This window comes from Candoia aspera, chromosome 2 (genome assembly GCF_035149785.1).
Source record: "Candoia aspera isolate rCanAsp1 chromosome 2, rCanAsp1.hap2, whole genome shotgun sequence".
NCBI lineage: Eukaryota > Metazoa > Chordata > Lepidosauria > Squamata > Boidae > Candoia > Candoia aspera.
This window is the reverse complement of record NC_086154.1, coordinates 206,262,173-206,286,316: the sequence shown is the minus strand read 5'-3', so window position 1 is coordinate 206,286,316 and position 24,144 is coordinate 206,262,173. Positions and strand designations below refer to the sequence as shown.

The 24,144-nt window shown below is 38.1% G+C and overlaps 1 protein-coding gene across 1 annotated transcript in view; it reads left to right on the top strand.

Annotated features, from left to right (window-relative positions):
- Positions 1-8,303: 8,303 nt before the first annotated feature.
- Positions 8,304-24,144, top strand: part of SHC3 (SHC adaptor protein 3) — a 38,927-nt gene continuing 23,086 nt past the window's right edge. The window contains exon 1 of the mRNA XM_063295238.1: positions 8,304-9,053. Coding sequence (XP_063151308.1) covers positions 8,532-9,053 — 522 coding nt within the window. The 5' untranslated portion in view covers positions 8,304-8,531. The remainder of the gene's footprint in view (positions 9,054-24,144) is intronic.

Genomic DNA, 24,144 nt, shown 5'->3' with positions numbered 1-24,144 from the left:
CGTTGAACCAGCGCTGGTGCATGCACATCTCTGGCATTTTCCCATGTGCGCTCTTCCTCAGGGTACCCTTTCCAGTGTATTAAATATTGGATGTCCCTTCGCCTCCTCCTAGAGTCCAGAATCTCCTCGACTTCATATTCCTCTTCCCCCTCCACAATTACTGGAGGTGGGGGGGGTGTCATGATCACCGTTGCGATGTTTGTGACATCGCAATGGCTCGCATGACAATACAAGAATATGGATCCCTGGCTGATAAGACAAGGGCAATAGAGAAACACAAAAAGCAGCAATGGGTCTAAAGAAACAAAGTAACGACCGAGGCCAGCAACCCAGGAAGCAACAATAAAAGGTAACTGACAAGAAATTGAATAACAACTGAACAGGCGAGGTTTGGAAGGGCGCGCCTGGGCTTTCGAGGAATTAGAAGCCTGATCACCCGGCAATGGAACATCACCGCATGGGAAGGCGATCGAGGCGATGCCCGGGGTGCAGGGGGGCTGGACGACCTCTCACCTGGCAAGCACGAACTGATGGGACTCGTGGGGTGCACTTGGGGTAAGGTGGGGTGGAGCGCTGACCGGCGCGGGCTATTTAAATCCCGTTCCAGCGTGCTCCCCTCACTCTCAGCTTTCTAAGGGCATGCACTCTAGTCCTAAATAAAACCAGAACCTAAAGTCTACTCTAGCGTCTGTGTTTTTATTGGGTCTCAGACAGAGCCTGACGGGGCATTTGCGATCGTAAGGTACTTGGGGGAGGGTCTTTGGCTAGCAAGGCTCTGTGAAACACTGGATGGACTTTCATGGATGCTGGCAGCTGTAAACGATAAGCCACTGGATTTATCTGCTGTACCACAGTGAAAGGGCTCACAAACTTAGAGTCCAACTTCTTGGAGGGCCTGGTAGAGGTCAAAAACTTGGTAGAGAGCCATACTTTGTCTCCTACTGCAATCGCTGGCCCCTCTTGTCTGTGAGCATCTGCAGCTCTCTTGTAAGCACTCTTTGCCCTGTTCAGCTGCTCCTTTAACAACTCCTGTGCGGCTTGTTGCTCTTTAAGAAAATCAGCCGTGGCTGGAACAGTTCCCTGCTGGGAGGAGGTGGGCAACACCTGAGGGTTAACCCCGTAGAGTGCCTGGAAAGGGGACATCTTGGTAGAGGATTGCACAGAGTTGTTATAAGTAAATTCTGCCATGAGGAGCAGGGCTGGCCAATTGTCTTGCTGATAAGTGGTGTAACACCTGAGATACTGCTGTAACCATTGGTTAATTTTCTCAGCTTGCCCATTACTAGCCGGATGATGCGATGATGATAGGTGGATCTGGACCCCTAATGACTGGAAAAGGGCCCTCCAGAACCTGGAAGTGAACTGAGGGCCTCTGTCACTCACCAAGTGATTTATCATGCCTCTATACCTAAAAACATGGTCCATAAACAACTGTGCTGTGGCTTGCGCAGATGGGAGGCCCTTGCAAGGAATAAAATGCACCGTTCTAGTGAAAAGGTCCACCACCACTAGTATGGATGTCAGCCCCTGGACTGGGGGTAAATCAGTGATGAAATCCATGGAAATTGTATCCCAAGGCCTACTGGGGGTGGGTAGGGGTTGTAAGAGTCCCGTGGGCTTCCCTGGGAGAGGCTTGGCTCGTCTACAGGTATGACAAGAAGCAACATAACCCTTTATGTCTGCAGTCATCTTAGGCCACCAGTAGACTCTCAGAGCTCTATGGAGAGTTTTGAAAACACCTCCGTGGCCTGCCGTTTGATGGTCATGGCAAAGTCTCAGTACTTCTTCCCTCATTGAAGGGGGAATGTATAATCACCCGCTATGCCAGAGGATTCCTGCTTCCGCATTAAATGGGGAGGCAGTGTCTTGCAGGCCCCTCTGGAGGTCATCCATCCTGGCCCTGGCATATGGGTCCTGTTGTTGCTGAGCTCTGACTCTTGTAAATAGGTCCTCTGTTTGTCTGCCTGCTGCTGCTGCTGGCACCGGTTGTGGGTTAACCGGAGCTGGTTGTTGTAACTGCTGTAGCATAGCTGCTTGTAATGTGTTGATCTGGAGATCTACTTGTTGTTGGTAGATTGTTGCAGGGCTGCTGCGAGTTGTTGGATGGCTTGCCAAATTTCCTGGTTTTCCAAAGACATTTTCCCAAATGTCTCTCATTTATTTATTTATTTAGTTAGTTAGTTCCTCCCTCTTTCAATGGGAGTAGGAGTTTGTTAGGATTGATATCAGTCAGGAAACCACGCTGAGACGAGGAATAGTCTCTAGTGTTTATTGCTGCTACATAAGACAGAAAATCCTAACAAACTGAAGAAGCGTGGGAAAAACCCAGACAGATAAACCCCAAAAGTCAAGGCGGGTCTGTTCTGTGTCTCTTTGAATGGCTGCTTAACTCTTCAGTACTACGTATGCATTTCCCCCCCTGGATAGGGGCCCCCTCCTGCTCACCATCAGTGCTCATGACACTTACTGACTTTATTCTTTGGTTCAGTCACATCCATCTTTTGTGAAAAATGATGTCCGTTGCTTCTTCTGTTCTTTTCCTATACTTAGTGATCTCTTAGCCCTATAGCTGCTAAGAGCTGTGTGTGGAAAGGGGAATTCCAGGCCCACTGCATGGCGCCCAGAGAGATGGAGCAGCGCACAGCTGTGTGCTTAGCTCCCAATGGTGAAGAAGAAGGAAGAGAGAGAGAGAAGAAGTGGGAGTGGCAACAAACAGCTTCCTCTAACAAGTATGGAGAGTTGCATCCTTGTAGCAAAGTCAATTTACATGCTAATTGAGGCATGCTGATTTGTTAACATTTCCAACATTTACAATCCACTTCATAATAAAGTCTAGACAGCTTTGTAATACCACAGAAACATCACCTTGTTTATATTAATGGCATTAACCTTTCTCTATTTTTACCTTTTCCCCCCCCAAGGAACTGTGTGAAGTCCCAATCAAAATAAGGCCTATCTACCATACATGCATTGGGGATGTATTGCTTCAGGAATTCTCTCACTGATATTTTCCCTCTAAATCATTTGGGGTGGGGAGGAAGGAAATTCTCTGTTGGCCCTTTTTCTTCTTTTAAATTATGCATGGGGGGGCGGGGAGTGGCTCAAACTCTTTTGGCTCAAACTCTGTTTTTGCAGAAAGCCACAACTCACCCCTTGCTACCAAGCTCAGAGTACAAAACAGGAAGAAAGAAAACAAAACCAATCTCCAATATTTTTACTTTGTTAGCTACACTGCCCAGAGTCACCTTGTATGAGATGGGCAGCCATATAAATGTGAGCAATAAATAAATAATTAAATAAGGAGTGTATGTATTGTTGAACAGGAGGAAAGGAAAAAATGGTACAGGAAACCTCTTCCATAGTCTCCTGCTGTGCTCCAGCCATGAAGTTTCTTTCCCTTATCTACATTTCCAAGTCTATCCCACTTTGGTAAGGTAATCTATGATGAAAGTGGTAGAAATGAGTACTTGGAAGATTGCAATTGTAAAATAGTATCATGTAGACCCTCTAACCCCTAAAATATGATTAATCAGAGCCTTTTTAAAGGGAGAAACAATTGCTCTGGGCCCTCACTGGGGGTGGGGGGCCATTGATCATGTAATTCAGGATTTAAAATGATTGTATGGATCAATATTTTTGGTCAAAGCAGGAAAACACCCACTTAGATTCCCCCAAACACTCCCAGTCCCTGGGTTTTTGGTTGAAAAGAAGAAAAAACAATGAGGAAAAATTCAGTGGTGGAGGAAGCAGTGGGAAGAAAACAGGAGTGGAGCCTCAGGCCCTTCAGCATCTTTAAAAGGCCTTATGAATAAGGCACTGGCTGTGTTAAAGCAGAAACTTCATCTGAACCTCTGAGAGACATAGGCTGAATGGATACAGAGAAAGAGAGCACGCACACACTGAAGATACGAAAGCGTGGGAGGGTAGGAATTTTAGTGTGAGATCCAGTAAAGAGAACTGAGAGAATCACCTATTGTGAAGAAAAGGGATCTTAGAAGTGGATCTGTGGGAATTTGTTTTCCCTGTACATAGGTATGCACACGTACATAGAAACCCTTCAGCCTTATCCTTTACCATTCCAGGGTAAGCATTATGAAAAACAGAGAAAAGGAATATGAAATACTAAACCAAAAAAATTAAAGCAAGAGATCAGAAAAAGAGAAGGAAATACAGCTAAATCTTGTTTATACCAAACATTTCATTATACCTCTCCAGAGCTTTTTATTCTTGCAAAACGTACTGGCTTCCATCATATCCATACACTGCTTCATACATTGCCTTTTGCTCTTCAGACTTTTCACCTCTTGCTTTTTAAGGAACTCAACTCCATCTTACTTTCTTGTCTTCCTCTTCCTCTTCTTCAACCCATTTACTTTTCCTTCACATATTTGTTTTGTGATTCAGTCCTCATTCATTCTCTCTATATGAATAACCACCCAAACATACTTCTTTCTTACTGCTTACTTTTTGTATGCAATCCATATTCATTCAGCACCCATTAATTTTTTTATCTGCTCTCTTCTGATTCACCATCTTCCGACATGCCCAGTTCTCGCTTCTATATAACGAAGTGTGAAGAAGTCCATTCTTATATGTAGCCCTTTTCACTTTGTGAAATATCCATGCCTCATGACAGACCACATATGACCCACCACTTTCCTTCTTAGAATTTGTATGTTTGAAAAGTTCTATATCCATTTCTCCATTTTTAGTAAACATTCTACCAAGGTATATTTTAGCTTTTATCCATTTATACATAACTTGCAATTGTTCACTCCATTCCCCCTGTCAAGTACTTTGGTCTTTGATATATTAGTTTTCAGATCCATACTCTTATTGTTCACGCTATCTAACATGCACTGAAAATCATTTTGGTCTGTGTACAAAAGGACACACAGATTCTTGTCCTTAACAATAGCACCTCAGTAACATTACCACAAGCATTCAGCTCTTCCATAAGCAAACCACATTCATATTTTAATATTTCTCCTGTTGTATCATCCATTCATGTAGCCTTAGCCATTTTTAATATTCTCACATCCTGTATGATTTCCTTTCCATCATTTTTTTCTTGATCACTAACATTTACAGTATTCATTTTTTCATCCCCCATACAAATCTCTAACATACCCCTTCTGTATTCCTTCACTTCAGTTCCATCCCAGATAATTCGTCACTTTTATTTTTTATTTCTGTCAACATCGCTCTGTGCTTTCTCTCCCTCTTTTAATTTTAACCATTCCTCAATCCCTTTGACTACATTCTTTGCAATTTTTTTTGTCTCTATACATACATTATGTGATAGCTTTATTTTATCCTCGATTTTTGCAGCAATCATTCTCTGACATGCATTTTCCTCCTCATCCACAGCCTCTTTTACTTTATAATTACACCAAAATTCCTTTTTTCGTACTTCATATTAGCATCACACTTGTCAAGTCCCACTGACCTGGCAAACCAAGAAAGCAAAAACAAGGATTTTAGGAAGGCATCTTTAATGCTAGTCTGAGGTAAAAACAGGTTCTCAAAAATGGTAAGAGTAAATTCTCAGCCAGAGATATACCAAGTTAAATGAAAAGATTCAAATAAATCTTTGAAATGCCCAAAGATTTTTAAAAAAGTTTCTACAAAATTCAGTCAGACAGCTATTGAGAAAAATGTAGCATTATCTTCCCCACCGTGGACAGCGGTATCACCTAGTGCTCTAAATTCTGAGAACAAGTAGAGCCTCAAGTACAGTGAACTACATTTCGATAGTACTCTCCAAGTTGTGATAAATATTTATATCTTTTAGCATATTTATTTGTAAACACAAAAAAATAGTCAAGATAATTATATAAGTGTCCATGCCAGTCTGAAATAAGGTGGCAGGAGAAGATCCACACTGTCTCACTGTTCTTTGCTGCTTCAATATAGCAGAGACAAGTAAAACTGCTAGGTGAATCTGCCTGGGCCTGTAGAATTAGCACATATGTTGAAATGTCATGGCATGCCAAGTGCACATACAATGCATTAAGAAGATATAAACAGTCCTTTCCAATCAGCTCAGAGGTGCTGCCACTTCAGCCTCCTATTTTTGTATGACCAGATTATTCTTGGAACATTGACAGGAAGGCCTTGAATGACACAGATCTTTCACTGCAATCAGTATCGGGAGAGATGGTGCTTTTCAAGCTACAGATAGCCTATGGCCATCTTGATTAATAGCCATTTGTAGACCTACCCCTCATAAAGTTGTCTAATTCCTTTTTAAAGCCACTTAAGGTTATTTGCTGTAACCATTTTGTAACACTGAATTCAGTAGCGTGAAATGACTATGCATCGCATGAAGTACAATCTGGTTGGTTTATCTGAGTTTTAATATTAGGAGAAAAACAATTTACTTCTCCATCTCATGCATAATTGTATACATTTCCACATCCCCTTCTTACTCACCTTTACCATCACTCCAAAGTCCCAATAATCTTTCTGCCCAGGTAATCTTTCTGCTCCATGCAAGGCTTGGATCATGCCCAGCATCCAGTGTACCTTGCAAGGTGGATTCATAAGCATCAAGGTATGTATGAATTTCTTTCCGTGTTCAGAAAACATAAACCAACTAAATGAGTTTTGAGAAACACACACACTCACACACACACAGACACACACACACACAAAGGTGAAAAAAACATTGCAGTATTCATTATTTACATAGAGATATGTATTGATTGCTAGTAGTGGATTGTATACATATAGAAGTATCTTACCTACGTGTGAAATGGAATCTTCCACTATTTAGCAAGCCTTTGTTGAATGAGTCATCCTGGCTGCATCTTATTGGTTCATATAGCTAGCATCCAAGGAATTGCAGCCTGGTAGAGCCTGCCAGGCCCTGCTTCATTCACAGAAACGCTGGTATGCTAGCCAGCTCTTTCATTCACATATACAGAAATCCATTCATATTTTCCAGGTTTTTAAAAAGTCTACTTTTCATGAGGGGAATAATTTCTGAATGACAGAGATTGCGGCTTATTGCAGAATACAAGATCAGAAATGATCTATACCATGAATATTTGCTGTTGCTAGGGTAGCAGGAGGAAGGGAAAAAATGAATGCATGTGGGAGCTGTAGCAGGTTTGCAGTGTGATGAAAGGCTATTCTGCAGATCACTAGAAATTTGCTTTTTACAATGAATGGGACATTTTCATTCATCACTGCTGGGATCAGAGGTGCTGCCTTCATTTATGTATCATCAGTTTGTCTCATTAAATACCTGCCTTGAAAGATGCTATTGTGTGATTGCTTTTTCTGTAATTCAGCCTTTACTCTGAGAAAACTGTCATATACTCTCTGGATAATTTATTAAGTTGTATGCTGCAGTTCTCTTTTTTGCTTTTGTTTAAGTTGCAGTAGGATTATTCTGATATTTGCCTTTTCAGTATAATTATTCAAAATCATAGTTTAAAATATAAATACATTAATTTAATGAATCATTAGCAAGATTAGCTTTCTGTAGCAATGTTACATTTTGCATGTTTACAATAAATATATTACATATATTTTAAATGTTGGTGTGTTGCTTATCTCTTCATATGAGGGATTTTATATATCTTTTATAATTATTGATGAGAATCAAAATGCTTATTAATGGATTTATTTTCATTTTGGAGGGGGGGCATTACTATTTCGTCTTAAATATTTTTCAGTTAGCATTTCTAGATTAAAGTAAATATGCATGTGTGTGTGTGTGTGTGTGTGTAAATTATTTAAGCCATATGTTTTTCATACAGTACAACACTGAATAAAAATATCAGCATTAAAAATATCAGGATCAGAAGATCATGGTTTTGAAAGAAAGACTGCCGTTTGGTGATTATGGTGCCAAATATATGGCTATTTTAGTTGATAGTCAGTTTTCCTGAAAAAAAAGAGGGAGAGAAAGAGAGAGAGAGATTCTTTACTATACAGAATTTGTAGCATTGCTTTGTGTTTTGGATAGTTGAATGCTGGGGCATATTTTACAAAGTCATTGGAATAGGATGGTACTTTGCATAGGGAAAAAAGTTAATGCAATTGCTTTGAGCCATTGCAGACATCCACCTATATAGAAGGAAGTAAGGCAGGCAGGCAGGCAGGCAGGCAGGCAGGCTAAATATCTGTTTCAAATAGGGAAAGGAAATGTGAGAATTGATTGGAGGTAGTGTGCTGTAAGTGGGTGGATTTTTTTTCCTTACAGGAAGTGCTTTGCAGCATTCACTGAGCCTTTTGTTGAAAAGGGTCCTTCTCATTTGTGTGAGTCATGCTTTTGCTGTGAGAGACTTGGCAGCTCTGAGCTGGACTGGGATCTTTCTCTTGCACAGAAAATTACCGCTTTGCCTAGCCTTAACATGGAATCTTAAACAAAATTCCTTTCATTTTTTCTTAAAAAAACTCAAGCTCCTCCCCATGGCCACATTTTTACTGACCATCTTTGATACCCTGAATCATCTGCTATGTTAGTAGAGGAGTTTCCTGGTTTGCCAGAACATATGCAAGATTCCAGATAGAAGGGCATGCTTCAACGTTCCAAGTATAACCGCTTCAGGAATGATTCGGTGACATCAATTGATGATATTGTCCACAACTGGTCCATAAACAGCAAGGTCTCATCAACAGATACCACTTCAGCATCTTCACCATATCTGGCCTCACCTGAGAATCTCCAGAAGGAGCATGATGGACCCACCACCCTTTCCACTCTTGTGCCTAAAGCGTCCCACTTAAAACTCTCCTCCACAGGCAGCCTTTGGGGTGTCAAGAACCTCTCCTCTGCAGTGAAAGAGCTTGCTGTCTCCAAGTTGCAGGGTAGCTCAGCAGCAGAGACTTCAGACAACACATGTAGCCTTGCTTCTGCCACCCTGTCTTCTCAGCAGGACAAGAGCAAGATGAATACAGGAAAAAAACCATGGTCAGAGGAAATGTACCTGGGAGGTGAGGACTGGAATCAACGTGGTAGCACTGCCAACAAAGTACCCCAAGGATGGCTGCATTCAAATGAGAAGATCCTAGGACCTGGAGCGATGTACATTGTGAAGGTTGGTCTTCTTTCTTTCCACACTCTATTTTTTTAAAATTTGTATCTGTTTAATAAATGGGAAAAAGTCTAGCCACCAGTCAAATAGGCTATAATATTTTAAATAACATTTCATTTCTGGAAGTCTGCTGAAGACTCTTAAGTGCAAAAAGACTTTATTGTGAAAAACCTATGTTAATTTGCTTTCATTAAGGAAGCATTCAAGCTGACTCCTTGGCAGTTTACATGATTTAAAGAAGTGGGAAAGAGCATTTCCAAAATTAAAGGGATTATATATCCAGCTCCTCAGAGCAATGCATGTATTTGTATATATTCATTAGTACTGTGTCTAGTGCAATCTGTAATTGGTGAGGTGAGAGTAACATCTTTCTATATGATAAATCTGGGTTCAATGTCAAATATCTCAAATGGGATAGGTGTGTGTACATGTAGGTACACGCATCTGTTTTATTTGCATGTGAATGCTGGCAAGCAAGAGCAACAGCTTGTAGAATCTGTCTTATTTGCAAGCACAAATACTCTTTCTTCAAGTGGTGCATTCAAAATGCAGTCTTGTTTTACATAACAGTCTTTTAACAGGACTTATTTTCTCTGTTCACTGATAGTTTTCGGGTAGGACAAAAAATCCTTGTGCATTTGTTGGTCAGCTTGGCTATTCAGTGCAGTTAAGGTCTCATTGGACCAGGTGAAATCTAAGACTAGGGCAAAATTAATGATTTATTTTGTGTCTGTATGCTGATAGTTACTTGGTTCTAAAATGGCTCTGTTAAGAATAAATATTTATTGTGACAAAGAATTTTCATGAAAATTAATTTGATGTATCATAAGGATTAAGCAGCAGGAGTATTATTTATATTTTATTTATTAAAATTGGAATGATGATTTAAAGGAAAAATTATGGGGTTCCGTATAGTACAACAGCGTGCAGACTTTTAATTTCCCATTAGTCAAGATTCCACACTGACTGTACATTCAAATGTCTTCTTAAACATCTGTATTTAAAATTTGCTTTTACAAAAATAGGAAAATTGTTATTGCTTATAATTGATTATTGTTATAACTAGGTTACTTAAGAACCATATTTAATGAACAAATTGATCATGGCATGTAGAGTAAAATATGATTCTCATTGCTATATTTCAGGATATAGTACTCATTACTTGATAATGAAGGAAATATATAACACAATGCCAGATTTTAGAATAGCTGTTCAATATCATTTGCTTATTAATAGTCTGATAAAGCAACGTCAGTTGGAAATTTCAGCTGACTTTAAAAACTTGACAAATGAGGCACTATTATTAGTGGATTAAATAATATGCTTGATATAATTATTTTTATTTTCATTATTTATTATTATTGCTTCTTCTAAGCATTCATACTGACTTTTGGTGGATCGATAAATAGAAAACAAAGTGTATGTCAGAGCATTCGTGATCTGAGTATATCTTTCTAGTTCAGCAAAAAGCTGATCATTTTACTGGACACTGTTTTCGCTCTCTGCTTATGAACTGGCTCAGAATGGAATGGAAAGATGGACCAGTATTATTCTGTATGGTCAAAGTTTAAGATTGCATTTAACACCTGAACTGATATTTGTATTTTAATACGTTTTGTTTGCTTTTATTTGTTTTTCTTTTTTATATTTCCTCTTTTTTTGATTATTAAAACATTTTTTAAAAAGTTTACTGATATTAACAGTTGAGAATAATGGACTGTAATTCCGTATATTTCGGGTAGTGTAAACTGAATTCTTCACTTGTTTCCTGAGTCTACTGATTTATTATTAACTGATAATTATTTTTTATAATATTTTATAAAATATTGTTTTGACTTTTTAATGTTTCTGTTAGTCCCACTGGTAAATGTAAGAAGTTATATATATACACAGAATTAAGAAATAATATAACAACAACATTTTCTTCCCTCCAAAAAAAAGGGAGGAAAAGAGATCTGAAAATTTATCTTATATCTGAAAAACTGCTGAAAAGTCCTCTTTCTTGTCCCTTTGTTGTTATTGTTGTTGTTTTTAAACTTACATAAATGTTGGTGGTAAACACATACCAAGAGTCCTTTGCTGTAAGTCAGGAGTAGATTTGTCCTTCCAATGTCGTATAATAATTCTTTGTGTGGACAAAAATCCTTAGTTCTGTTTTCAACAAAAATATCCGTATCTTTTTTCTAAAGGTGATTGACCGGCACTTTTGGTGGGATTGTCTGATGATCCGACAGTTCTGAATATTTGTTGTTAGGAAATAAATGTGATCTGTTCATCCTCCATCTGTGTAATACGAGAACAACGTTTTTTTTTAATGTTGCTTGAGGGAGAAAAATAAGGATTTGATTAAGTTCATGCTGGTGACAGGAAGGGTAGCTATAGCTCATAAATGGAAGGTGATGAGTATTCCAAATTTAGACCTTTGGTACTCCAAATGATCAGAAACAGTCATAATGGAAAAATTCCAGGATACAGTACATTAAATGCAGAATATCATAGCATAACATCTCTTATATCTAATTTGGAAAGACTTTATTTATCTTGATAAAACATTCAGAACCCATTAAGAGACATCTGTCGTGAACAATGCTGTAGATATGGGACAAACATAAATGATCATTTTGAAGAAGAGGATTTAATGAGGAAGTTATGAATCAGTAATGCATTCAGCAAAGGTATACTTTCCATATAATCTCTCTTAGTTAATTATCTGAAATTTTGAGTATTTTTATTTTATCCTGCTAATTGTTAGTGATGTAAAGTTTGCATTATCTATAATATTATACACAGTAAATAAATAAATAAAAGCAACTAGTTATTTAGCATTTTAGTACCTTAGAAGTTCAATATTTTAGTAACCTGTATTTTAATAACTTATATGCTTAGTTCTCTGATAATCTAGTAATTTAACTTTTAAGTATTTTAGATTTTCTCTAATATTTTAACAACTAAAAGTGGTTTCATATTCTATGTTCTATTTTAGTTTGATCTGTCTTAATTTGGGTGATCTGATCAGAAATTTCCTTTTGTAATTTTCTTTCTCTCTGTAACTTGTACAAACTAAATATGTATGTATGTACATATGTATGTATATGTATATATGTATATTCCAGATTTTTGAGAGCTTCTAAATGTGAGAATGAAGCCAAGTAGAACTATATGTAATTTTAAAAATCAGTTATTATTTCTTAGTAATGTTAACAATCCTGTGAATTTCAGCCAAAATGTGGCAATAGGGCAAGTTCAGACTGTGAGAATTAATTTTTCAATTTGTGAATATTGATTGTTATTCCAAAGTTCACTTGAATAGTTAATATAAATTCTGTGAACTTTGTTAAATTTCTTGTAAAAGTAGGTTACCAGTCTAGGAAATCACAACTGATTCCACTGAAATCTCTAACCACTGTGGAAATCACCACGAAAACTTATACTAAGTTCTACAGAAATTTTAGAAACAGCTTTATCAGAATAATTGGTTGAAGCAATTATGTTTTGAAAGGCCTAATTTACCTCCAAATTAGCTATTTTTAAATTTAGATAATATGATCCTATAAACTTTCTATGGGTAAAATAAGAGGTTATGTTTGTGCCCCAATATTTTTCATTCTGGAAATAGAATAGTATAGGAAAACCTCTTACAATAGAATTAAACCTTGAACTAAATTCATTCCAGTAGCATCTACCTTACCACAAATACTAAAAAAACCCAACAACGATCAAACAGACCATCTGTTTCATTTGCATCAATATTAGGGATAATTTCATATTTACCACTTTCGAAAGCTTCCTAGGAACTCTTAAGCCAAATAAAATAAAGGAGCCATAACACACTTAAAAGGTCAAATCACTATAACATATTAAAATGATTTCTGACTCCCAATGGCATTAAGTGTGATTTGCTTGAATTTATAGATTGATAACCAGACAGAACCCCCAACTCATGTCTAAGTGAAATGTGATTAGGAATGGGAGTTTTTTTATTAATCTGTAAAACATACCCAGTAAAGGTGTTGGACAAGGACTGAGGATTTTCAAGTTCAGATCCAACCCCCTCATCCATGGAAGCTCACTGGGAGACTTTGGGAGAATCTATCTCTTTCAGCCCAACCTGCCTTACAGTGTTGTAGGGAAAAAAAAAATTGGAAAAGGGCATGTTCTGTATGCCACTTTGATTTCCTGTGAGAAAATCAGGATAGAAATATAACCTCCCAAATAAATAAAAATCAATAACATATAATGCACAGGCAGCAGAATCTTATACTTTTACTCCCCTAATGTGGTCTCTTACATATTCTCTGAATTTCTAGCAATAGAAAAAGAGTTCCTAAGCCTACATTGAAAATAAAATGACAGAGTGTATCACTGATGGCATAATTTTAACCAAGGAGATGACACACCATTGACAATCATGCATGACTGCAAGTTCAATAAAACATGTCAGTCCAAAATATAAAATTTTGGGGAAACTCAATGTAAGTTAGCATTTGCTTCAGAAACTTTGAGAAAATCACATCAAAAGCTTGCTTTGCTTTTAAAGAAATAAGAACTGCTGGATTCTATGTGTCTTGCAGTAATTAAACATTTAATATTATCAGAACCTTTATGACCACACAGAAATCCTGCCTAAATGGGTGTGCAACATTAGGAAGAACAGACAGTAAACTGTGAGCCAAGTTAGATGATAAAATCTTACCCACATTTATTAAAGCAATAGCTTCATAAGTGGAACTTTTTTGGAAGGACTGTGAAATTTGCATTCTTGAAACTGAGAAATAGGAGGTAGTTTGCAAAACCTTTGATGTATATCTCCAATTAAATAGGAGAGAAGAAACCAACAAACTTTTTGTACCGATTAGCTGGGAAACCACCAAGATCGGCAGACTTCTACAAAGTAATAGATTTAATTATATTCACAATTTCTTAAAGACAGGGTTAGAAAAATAGTCCTTCAATAATCTCATTATCTAATGATGAAAAATTGGAACTGTTCAGTTTGGAGTAAAATTTTAAAAACTGTTGAATAATTGGTTTAGAATTTATATATACTTCCCAAGTATACAGTGGTAAAGATACAATACTACATTACTGAATTTGTTTAAGTCTAAAAGCCAATAGCATCCTAGATTTTTCTCTCTCCTTCCCTAGCACCTATTTATTTTATTTATTAAATTAAATTTATGTCACTGCCCATCTCCCTCAATGGGGGACTCTGGGCGGTTTACAATATAAAATCTATGCCTGGTACAATATAATAAAAATTCTGGTTTGGCAATGTACCACTTGTTAAATTCATATTTAATAGAAGCCAGAGATGTATATAAACTCTAATAAATGTTTTTGCTGCATCCCATACTAAAGCAATTAAATTAATCTGAAAAAAGTCTAGCCATCTCTTCTTCCATCTGGTTAATACATCTTTATCATTCAACAAACACACATAGAAAAACTATTTGAAAAAAAATGTATATAAATTATTGTCAGATGAGTCTTTTAACTCCACAGGAATATGGTCTTAAATATTTTAGTACCTATTTGAGATACCAACTTAAGATACCCAGGACATAGCTAAAGAAAAACATTTTCTATGTGCAGAATAAAAGTAAATTCATGTTAGTAAGGTTTAATCAACTGTCAGATATGCACCAGGTTAATTTGTATGTATTCATCCTGCTGTATATTATAAATCCTGAAGTATAATGGCAGTTGCTGTGATCTAATTAGGGTTCTAGAGTATGTTAGGCTCCTTTCTACTAAATGCTACTTAAGGAAGGTGAGATAAGAAATAAATCTAACAAATACATGGACATTGCTTTAAAATATAAAGTTCGATAACTCCCAGGATGTATTGGAGACTCAAAATGCTACATTTCAGTATTTATTTTATTAAACATCCAGAATTCCTAGTGCAATGCAGGATACTAGTTCAGATGATGTATGGAAAAAATGCCTTTAAGCCAGCAAGGAAAAACTAATGGCAGAAGCAACAGTCAATGTGGCAGTTGCCTATTTGGATATAGATTGAGTCAGGAGCTTTTCATGAAAATGAGAAGATACCTCTCTGTCCAAGACTACCAGTTGTTAGATGGGACTAGGGGACTATATTTATGTAGGAATGAGGACAAAGACTTCTGCACTTCCATACTGCACACATATACCACACCCACAGAATTGACATATGTCCCTGTGTTTCTGCTGTTGTTCTTTTACTTGGTACAAGCAGGTAAAGAAGCTTTTCAATATTTTCCTACCAGCCCAGGGTGAACACCTATCCCGCTGATTTCAGAGGTGCAAGCTGATTTTAATGCCAAACAGTGGACAGATAACATGTAACTTTACACAAGCTTGCAGTGCACTTCTGTAATAGCCAACAGTTCAGAACCATGAATGTAATCTAGACCCAAAGATGCAGTGGCTGAAGAGAGTTGAGATGTCAATTGTTTTGTAAACCGTTGTGAGTCTGTATTGATTTGGTGGTTTAAATAAAATTAATAAATATGCTGCTGGTGCTTACAACTTCTTCCACCTACTCTCTAGTCATGCCTATTGTAAAGCAACGGAGATTAGGATGGGAAGCAGCTTCAAACAGTCTGTCAGCTAGCCATACTGGTCTTAGGTCAGTCTGAAGTGGAGTATCTCTCACAATCATTTTCTCTGATAGACAAATATTTTTTGAAAACTGGTATAGATTTATAGTCAAAGGATACATATGCCTGTTTAACTCCTTTCATCCCCATCGCTGGAAGTACTTACATGAATATCTTCATATAGTTTTGGATTTTGCACTAGCTCTTAGCATACAGTATTTACCTGAAAGGATGACTATGCTTCTCCAGCTAATATACCTTTAAAAAGGGAAGGTGAACCTACACTTGCTGAAAAATAAAACGAAGCCAACATTTTTTTCAGCCTAATGTGCCATCTTAAACTCAGGCTCCTTTTCAAATAAATATGGACAGATGCAGTTTTGCTGCTTATAACTGGCAATGAAGTACACATTTATGGGGCTACATCCAACATGCATTAGTCCTGTGCAGCGGGACTTCTGTTTTTTCCATTTGTGCACCACAGAAATCTATTCTACTTTTGGGGAGTTCTAACTTCCATTAGCAGCTGTTGGGCTCCATATTATATTATTCAGAAGTACTACACAGCTATAGTAGCCAAGATATTTTGCTGTCTGAAATAGAACAGGAAATGATGTTTTCCAACTTTCTTACACCAACATTTACCCACAAAGGTAATACCTAAAGCTATACAGTTTGTCTTGCAACTGATAGAAAATCCAATCAGTGCTTCTCCCTGTTTATAAAAATATAACTAGATTTAAAGTAACAATTGGCCATCCTTTCAAAACCAGCATCTGACTCCTCCAACAGTTTTTTGTTGTATATAGGTGACTACCGAGGGAGGAATATTTGTTTCTGTTCACTTCCTTATTATCAAATTAAACAAGACAAATCAACCTTGTGTTAATATATACACAAGTAACATACTTGTGTGGTATCTCTATGCATGTGCATTAAGATTTTATTGTTCAAGGTGACCCATAAATTAAAAAACAATGAAATCATTAGCCTTTGTTCAAAAATTATTTTTTTTCTTCTGATTATTTATTGTGAAATCTCAAGAACTTTGTGAAGTGCAAAGCTTCATTTTACAGCCCCAGACACTGACAAGGAAATTAACCACAAACAATTTAAAACTATTTAAAGCTGAGCATAAAATAAAATGTGCTGATTCAATCACAGAGTGGAATTCTAAAAAGCATCATGATCTCCGAAGGGCCTATGCACAACATATGAAACAAACATGTTTCTCAATGTTTTGGTGTGGGAAGTTGATATTTGTATTTGAGATAAGTGAAAAAATATATATTTAGTAATGTTTACTAAATTAATCATTTCTCCTCTGATAATCTAATCCAGAGCTTCAAAAGTTTCTCCTTTTCCAGAACGGCATTAGTTGTCCTAGTGAGGCATAGGCATGTGGCCTGAACCATTGCGATGCCAAAATAGTGAAACGTGTTGTGGCATTACTGTATCAGTTCCATCCTTTTCTACTTTTGTCGTGATGTCACATGCAAGTACATAAGGTCTGGAGTTCATAACACAACACCATACAGGTTTTTTAATGGTTCCCTTTTCCTTACACCTTCTAGGTTACTTTGTGCAAGGCTACCTAGTGAATCTGTGACTCAGCAGAAATTTGATGTGTTATCTTCTGGACCTTAAATTAAAGTCACAATCAGCTGTGATCTGAACAGTGATCCAACTAGCTAAAAGCAATGTTGTTTGAAAAGAACAAAACTCTGACACAATCTGGCTTTCTTTCTTAGTTTAAAGCAGCAGAGGACTAGCACTCTTTCTGAATATTTTAGGTTGGCTCCAGGAGAAACTGGATCCTGACTTAGAAATGGCCATGGAAGGCAGTGGCCTGTTCTAGTGACTAGAGGGGAAGGACTTACACCCATAGCAGCTTAAATTGACCAATAAATAATAGGGCAAATCCGAGCTCTTGACCTCATCATCAATAACAGAAGGCATGTTGATGAAAGAAATTGTGTTGAGTGAAGACGGAAAATGCAACTTGAAACTGGAACAGCTGAAGATGATTTTAACCAGCTCTGGGCTGCGGGTGAGATAAAGTCAACTTCACAAGGGCAGTTACTGGGATATGCTTATGCTACAGATAGAGGGATGTGAGCATGGGTCCCAAGTCTCAATTTTGCAAGATAAAACCTCTTTCTGATACTTTGCTGCTTCTGAGTGGCATTTGATTCCATGGAAACAAAGCAACTTGGGCTTTGCCAGTAATTTGCCTCTTCTCTGCCATGCTGGAGTTTGCATGCATATTAGTTTACCTTAGAGTGCCCAGAAGCAGTATACATCATGCACAGGGATTAACAATCCAGCTGCTAAAGAAACATTTGGGAGTTTTGATATTTCATCAACATTGAAATTACTGTGACTGATCCCTGGATTCATCAGTGACAGAACCATGATCATTTATCTGACAATTCGATGTAATTAAAAGGGCTATAGGAAGATAGTAAAAAAAAAGTTATGGTAACAGTTACTTTAATTTGTACAGTAATATTTTTTATTTATGGCCAAAGACATGAATAACAAAGTACAGATATAATTTTAAAAACTGGCATAAGATAAAATAGTTTAATTTGAAAACACTATGCCACTCTATGATTAGGTTTCAGCTGAGTTCACAGCTAAAGCATGTTGTTGTTTATTCGTTTAGTCGCTTCCGACTCTTTGTGACTTCATGGACCAGCCCACACCAGAGCTTCCTGTCGGTCAACACCCCCAGCTCCCCCAGGGACGAGTCCGTCACCTCTAGAATATCATCCATCCATCTTGCCCTTGGTCGGCCCCTCTTCCTTTTGCCTTCCACTCTCCCTAGCATCAGCATCTTCTCCAGGGTGTCCTGTCTTCTCATTATGTGGCCAAAGTATTTCAGTTTTGCCTTTAATATCATTCCCTCAAGTGAGCAGTCTGGCTTTATTTCCTGGAGGATGGACTGGTTTGATCTTCTTGCAGTCCAAGGCACTCTCAGAATTTTCCTCCAACACCACAGTTCAAAAGCATCGATCTTCCTTCGCTCAGCCTTCCTTATGGTCCAGCTCTCGCAGCCTTTTGTTACTATGGGGAACACCATTGCTTTAACTATGCGGGCCTTTGTTGTCAGTGTGATGTCTCTGCTCTTAACTATTTTATCGAGATTTGTCATTGCTCTTCTCCCCAGGATTAAGCGTCTTCTGATTTCCTGACTGCAGTCAGCATCTGCAGTAATCTTTGCACCTAGGAATACAAAGTCTTTCACTGCTTCTACATTTTCTCCCTCTATTTGCCAGTTATCAATCAAGCTGGTTGCCATAATCTTGGTTTTTTTGAGGTTTAGCTGCAAGCCAGCTTTTGCACTTTCTTCTTTCACCTTCATCATAAGGCTCCTCAGTTCCTCTTCGCTTTCAGCCATCAAAGTGGTATCATCTGCATATCTGAGATTGTTAATGTTTCTTCCAGCAATTTTAACTCCAGCCTTGGATTCCTCAAGCCCAGCATGTCGCATGATGTGTTCTGCGTACAAGTTGAATAGGTAGGGTGAGAGTATACAGCCCTGCCGTACTCCTTTCCCAATCTTAAACCAGTCCGTTGTTCCATGGTCTGTTCTTACTGTTGCTACTTGGTCGTTATACAGATTCTTCAGGAGGCATACAAGATGACTTGGTATCCCCATACCACTAAGAACTTGCCACAATTTGTTATGGTCCACACAGTCAAAGGCTTTAGAATAGTCAATAAAACAGAAATAGATGTTTTTCTGAAACTCCCTGGCTTTTTCCATTATCCAGCGGATATTGGCAATTTGGTCTCTAGTTCCTCTGCCTTTTCTAAACCCAGCTTGTACATCTGGCAATTCTCGCTCCATGAACTGCTGAAGTCTACCTTGCAGGATCTTGAGCATTACCTTACTGGCATGTGAAATGAGTGCCACTGTTCGATAGTTTGAACATTCTTTAGTGTTTCCCTTTTTTGGTATGGGGATATAAGTTGATTTTTTCCAGTCTGATGGCCATTCTTGTGTTTTCCAAATTTGCTGGCATATAGCATGCATTACCTTGACAGCATCATCTTGCAAGATTTTGAACAGTTCAGCTGGGATGCCGTCATCTTCTGTTGCCTTGTTATTAGCAATGCTTCTTAAGGCCCACTCAACCTCACTCTTCAGGATGTCTGGCTCTAGCTCACCGACCACACTGTCAAAGCTATCCCTGATATTGTTATCCTTCCTATACAGGTTTTCTGTATATTCTTGCCACCTTTTCTTGATCTCTTCTTCTTCTGTTAGGTCCTTGCCATCTTTGTTTTTGATCATACCCATTTTTGCCTGGAATTTACCTCCAATGTTTCTAATTTTCTGGAAGAGGTCTCTTGTCCTTCCTATTCTATTGTCTTCTTCCACTTCCGCGCATTGCTTGTTTAAAAATAATTCCTTATCTCTTCTGGCTAACCTCTGGAATTTTGCATTTAATTGGGCATATCTCCCCCTATCACTGTTGCCTTTTGCTTTCCTTCTTTCTTGGGCTACTTCTAGTGTCTCAGCAGACAGCCATTTTGCCTTCTTGGTTTTCTCTTTCTTTGGGATGTATTTTGTTGCCGCCTCCTGAACAATGTTGTGAACTTCTGTCCAGAGTTCTTCCGGGACCCTATCTACTAAGTCCAGTCCCTTAAATCTATTCTTCACCTCCACTGCATATTCCTTAGGAATATTAGTGAGCTCATATCTAGCTGATCTGTGGGTCTTCCCTAATCTCTTTAGTCTGATCCTAAATTGTGCAAGAAGAAGTTCGTGATCTGAACTACAGTCAGCTCCAGGCCTTGTTTTTACCGACTGTACAGATGTCCGCCACCTTTGGCTGCAAAGGATGTAATCAATCTGATTTCGGTGTCACCATCTGGTGAAGTCCATGTATAAAGCCGTCTCTTAGGTTGTTGGAAGAGAGTGTTTGTTATGCAGAGTGAATTGTCTTGGCAAAATTCTATCAGCCTGTGTCCTGCTTCGTTTTGTTCTCCCAGGCCATACTTACCTGTAATTCGAGGTGTCATTTGACTGCCCACCTTAGCATTCCAGTCTCCTGTGATGAAAATAACATCTCTTTTAGGCGTGTTGTCCAGTAGGTGCTGCAGATCCTCATAGAACTGCTCTACTTCAGCTTCTTCAGCATTTGTGGTTGGGGCGTATATTTGGATCACTGTGATGTTAGATGGCTTGCCCTGAATTCGAATTGAGATCATTCTGTCGTTTTTTGGGTTGTATCAAAGCACTGCTTTAGCCACTTTACTATTAATTATGAAGGCTACTCCATTTCTTCTGTGGTCCTCTTGTCCACAGTAGTAGATCAGGTGGTCATTTGATGTGAAGTGGCCCATTCCAGTCCATTTCAGTTCACTGACGCCCAGAATGTCTATCTTTAATCTTGTCATCTCACCAATAACCACATCCAATTTGCCCTGGCTCATAGATCTTACATTCCAGGTTCCCATGGTGTGTTGATCCTTAGAACATCGGATTCGCCGTTCACCACCAGCACCGTCGGCCGCTAGCCGTCCTTTCGGCTTTGAGCTAGCTGCGTCATCACGTCTGGGGCTAGTTGAACTCATCCTCTGTTCCTCCCCAGTAGCATTTTGACCATCTTCCGACCTGGGGGTCTCATCTTCCGATGGTATACCGACATATCTCTGGTTGTACTGATCCATTTAGTTTTCACGGCAAGAATACTGAGGTGGGTTGCCATTACCTCCCCCAGCTGAGTTCACAGCTAAAGCATAGCAGGATTCTTTCTTGGTCTATTAAGAATTTGTGAGCGATAAAACACAATTTTGATTAGTTCAAGGGGGATTTATGGAAAGTTGTTCCTTCTAGATTGTGCTCTGGATGTTTAGATTTTACATACCATTTCTTTTCAAGCTATATACCTTTCCATAATTTTTATCTGGGAAGAACAACGTATTAATTACATTCTTTAATGAGAAATGGTCATTAGAAGGTATTAATATTTGTGAGCAGGCATTTAGTAAGATTCATTATTTGTAAAACATTATTAAAGGTAAAGAAATCCTGGCTGCTTTTTTCTTTATTTTCAGAATATAATAGCATATCTGGACACCTCCAGTTCAATTTCATTAGATTTGCTTCAATAAAGAACAAGAAAATCGGAATAGTAAAATTAATAGTGTAAAATAGTTGTTATTTTCTAATAATCAAAATAACCCCAAATGACACTGTACAATGTAATATAAAATTAATAATGATAAACACGTGATTATTGGAATGGGATCTAAGTAAAGACGTAGGAGGAAAAGAGATCATTATGGTTTATGTTCTATTCATCAAAATATTATCATGAATAGACTATTATATTTTATGCTACTCTTCCTACAAGGATCTCAGGACAGTATAGACAGTTCTTAGCTATTGTAGTGACTCTGTAAAAGCTTGCGTGCGCAGTTTTTAGTAAATGAAGGTTTTTTTGTTTTTGTTTTTAATTTGGTGACCAAAGGCCAAAGCATCTGGGTAGGGTGGGATGGGGGTTAAAAAGTCAGGATGACAACTGCTCCTGAATAATAAAATACAATCATGCAGAGTTCTGCTATCTTTAAAATTCAATCAAACATAACATTTATAGACCTGTGGGCATTGATGTTTCACACATAAAAATACCTGAAACAAAACATATTCATAGACCCCACTCAATTAACATCCTGGACTTTCTTCATGAAGCCAGTTCTCTGTTGGGACATTACTATACACGTACTCAGTTCAATGTGAATAACTGTTGGCAAATATTCAAAGACAGGCTTATTTTTCCCAGCTAAAAGTTTTATGATGCAGTAGTGAGACAGATTGCATTCAGACAGCCATGAATTCAAATGTGCCTATATAAGAAATGTCTAATTTTGCAAGCTTATTTTTAGAATATTGGCTGACTGACAAACTACAAAACTTTCTGGGTTTTTTTTGGTGCTAGCATTAGAAGCAGGTCTGAAAATGCTATTTTCATGATCAAAAAATACAATAATAGTGCCTCTACGTACTGTATTTTGTTCAGGCTGCCATCTCAGATTTGGGGATACGGTGACTTTCTTGCAGAATCTGAATTGCAGAATTGCACAACAGAAACCTGCGTGTGATGGAGTTTTAAGTGGCGCAGCCATTGTAAAGGGGCAGTCCCACTCTCTTGGCATAAAAGACCTTAATCCAGTGGCACGGACAGCCGTTACGGCTGGAGACCTCTCCTGCTGCCACGGATGGCCAGGACGTCTAAGTGTCTTGTCATGTTCTTAGCACTCCACAAAGCCTGCTGGGCCTGCCTTCTTCACCATTGACCAGTCTCCTCCACTCAGTCTGCCAGGGCCAGACTTCACATGCTGGGATAAACATAATACCTAGTCTTTGCAGGTTTTTTCCCATCCCAGTCATCATTTTTGCAGAATTCTGTATAATCATTTTCATTTTCTTCAGCAAGCCAAATTATATTCCTTTCCTGTGGCATTTATGTTTTCAACATGCATACATGGTAAATAAGTTCACTTGAGCTTTAATTAGAAATATAGACATTCCCGAGGAACAATCACAGATAATCTGAAATTTTGGATTATCGGTGGAACTTTGGACTTTGAGGAAGCAAGATAGGGTATTGATGCTTTTGAACTTTGGCATTGGAGAAGACTCTTGAGAATGTAATGGATAGCCAACAAAACAAACAAATGGGTTATAGAACAAATTGATCCAGAGATCTCACTCAACGCACAAATGACCAGGCTCAAATTATCATATTTTGAATATATTATGTGAAGACCAAGCTCCTTAGAGAAGTCCATAATGCTGGGAAAGATGGACGGAAAAAGAAGAAAAGGTGACCAGCAGCAAAATGGATGGTCTTCATTACAGCAACAATGGGTGCATTGTTGGGAGACCTGAAGGGCCAGGTTGGGGAAAGGCTGGGGATAGATGATCCTGGATGATTCTGGATCAGTGTGGTTGCTAAGAGTCAACATCATCTTGACAGCACATAATCAATCAATCAATCAATCAATCAATCAACCTGAAACTTGATGGGCATGGGATGGGAATAGAAATTGGTATCAGAGAGATTTATCTATGCCTGAAATGCGAGCCAATTAGCCACCAAAAGGCAGGCTGAAAGATATATTTTACCTGCAAAGTAGCTGTCATTCATAGTCTAGGAGAACACAGCCAAAATCCTTAGACCAGCCTTCAAACCTGTAAGATACGTTTAATTTTTGTTTTTACCAATAATTAATTCCAACACCAGAGATTAATTTTATTTCCCTAAATTGAACAAAGTACCCCACATTTTCTTTATTTCAGGACTATAATTTAAAAGGGTGAAGGGAGTAATTTTATTCCTTCTTTAAAGACTTGGAAGTAAAAAATGTGGGTACTGCTAATAATTGGGGATCCATTCCTGCTTTCTGCTCTCCTTCGTACGTATATGATGCATTTCATTCTGCCAGTTCAGAAGGAAATAAGTTTTGCATTCAGCTTTTAAATGCTGCTA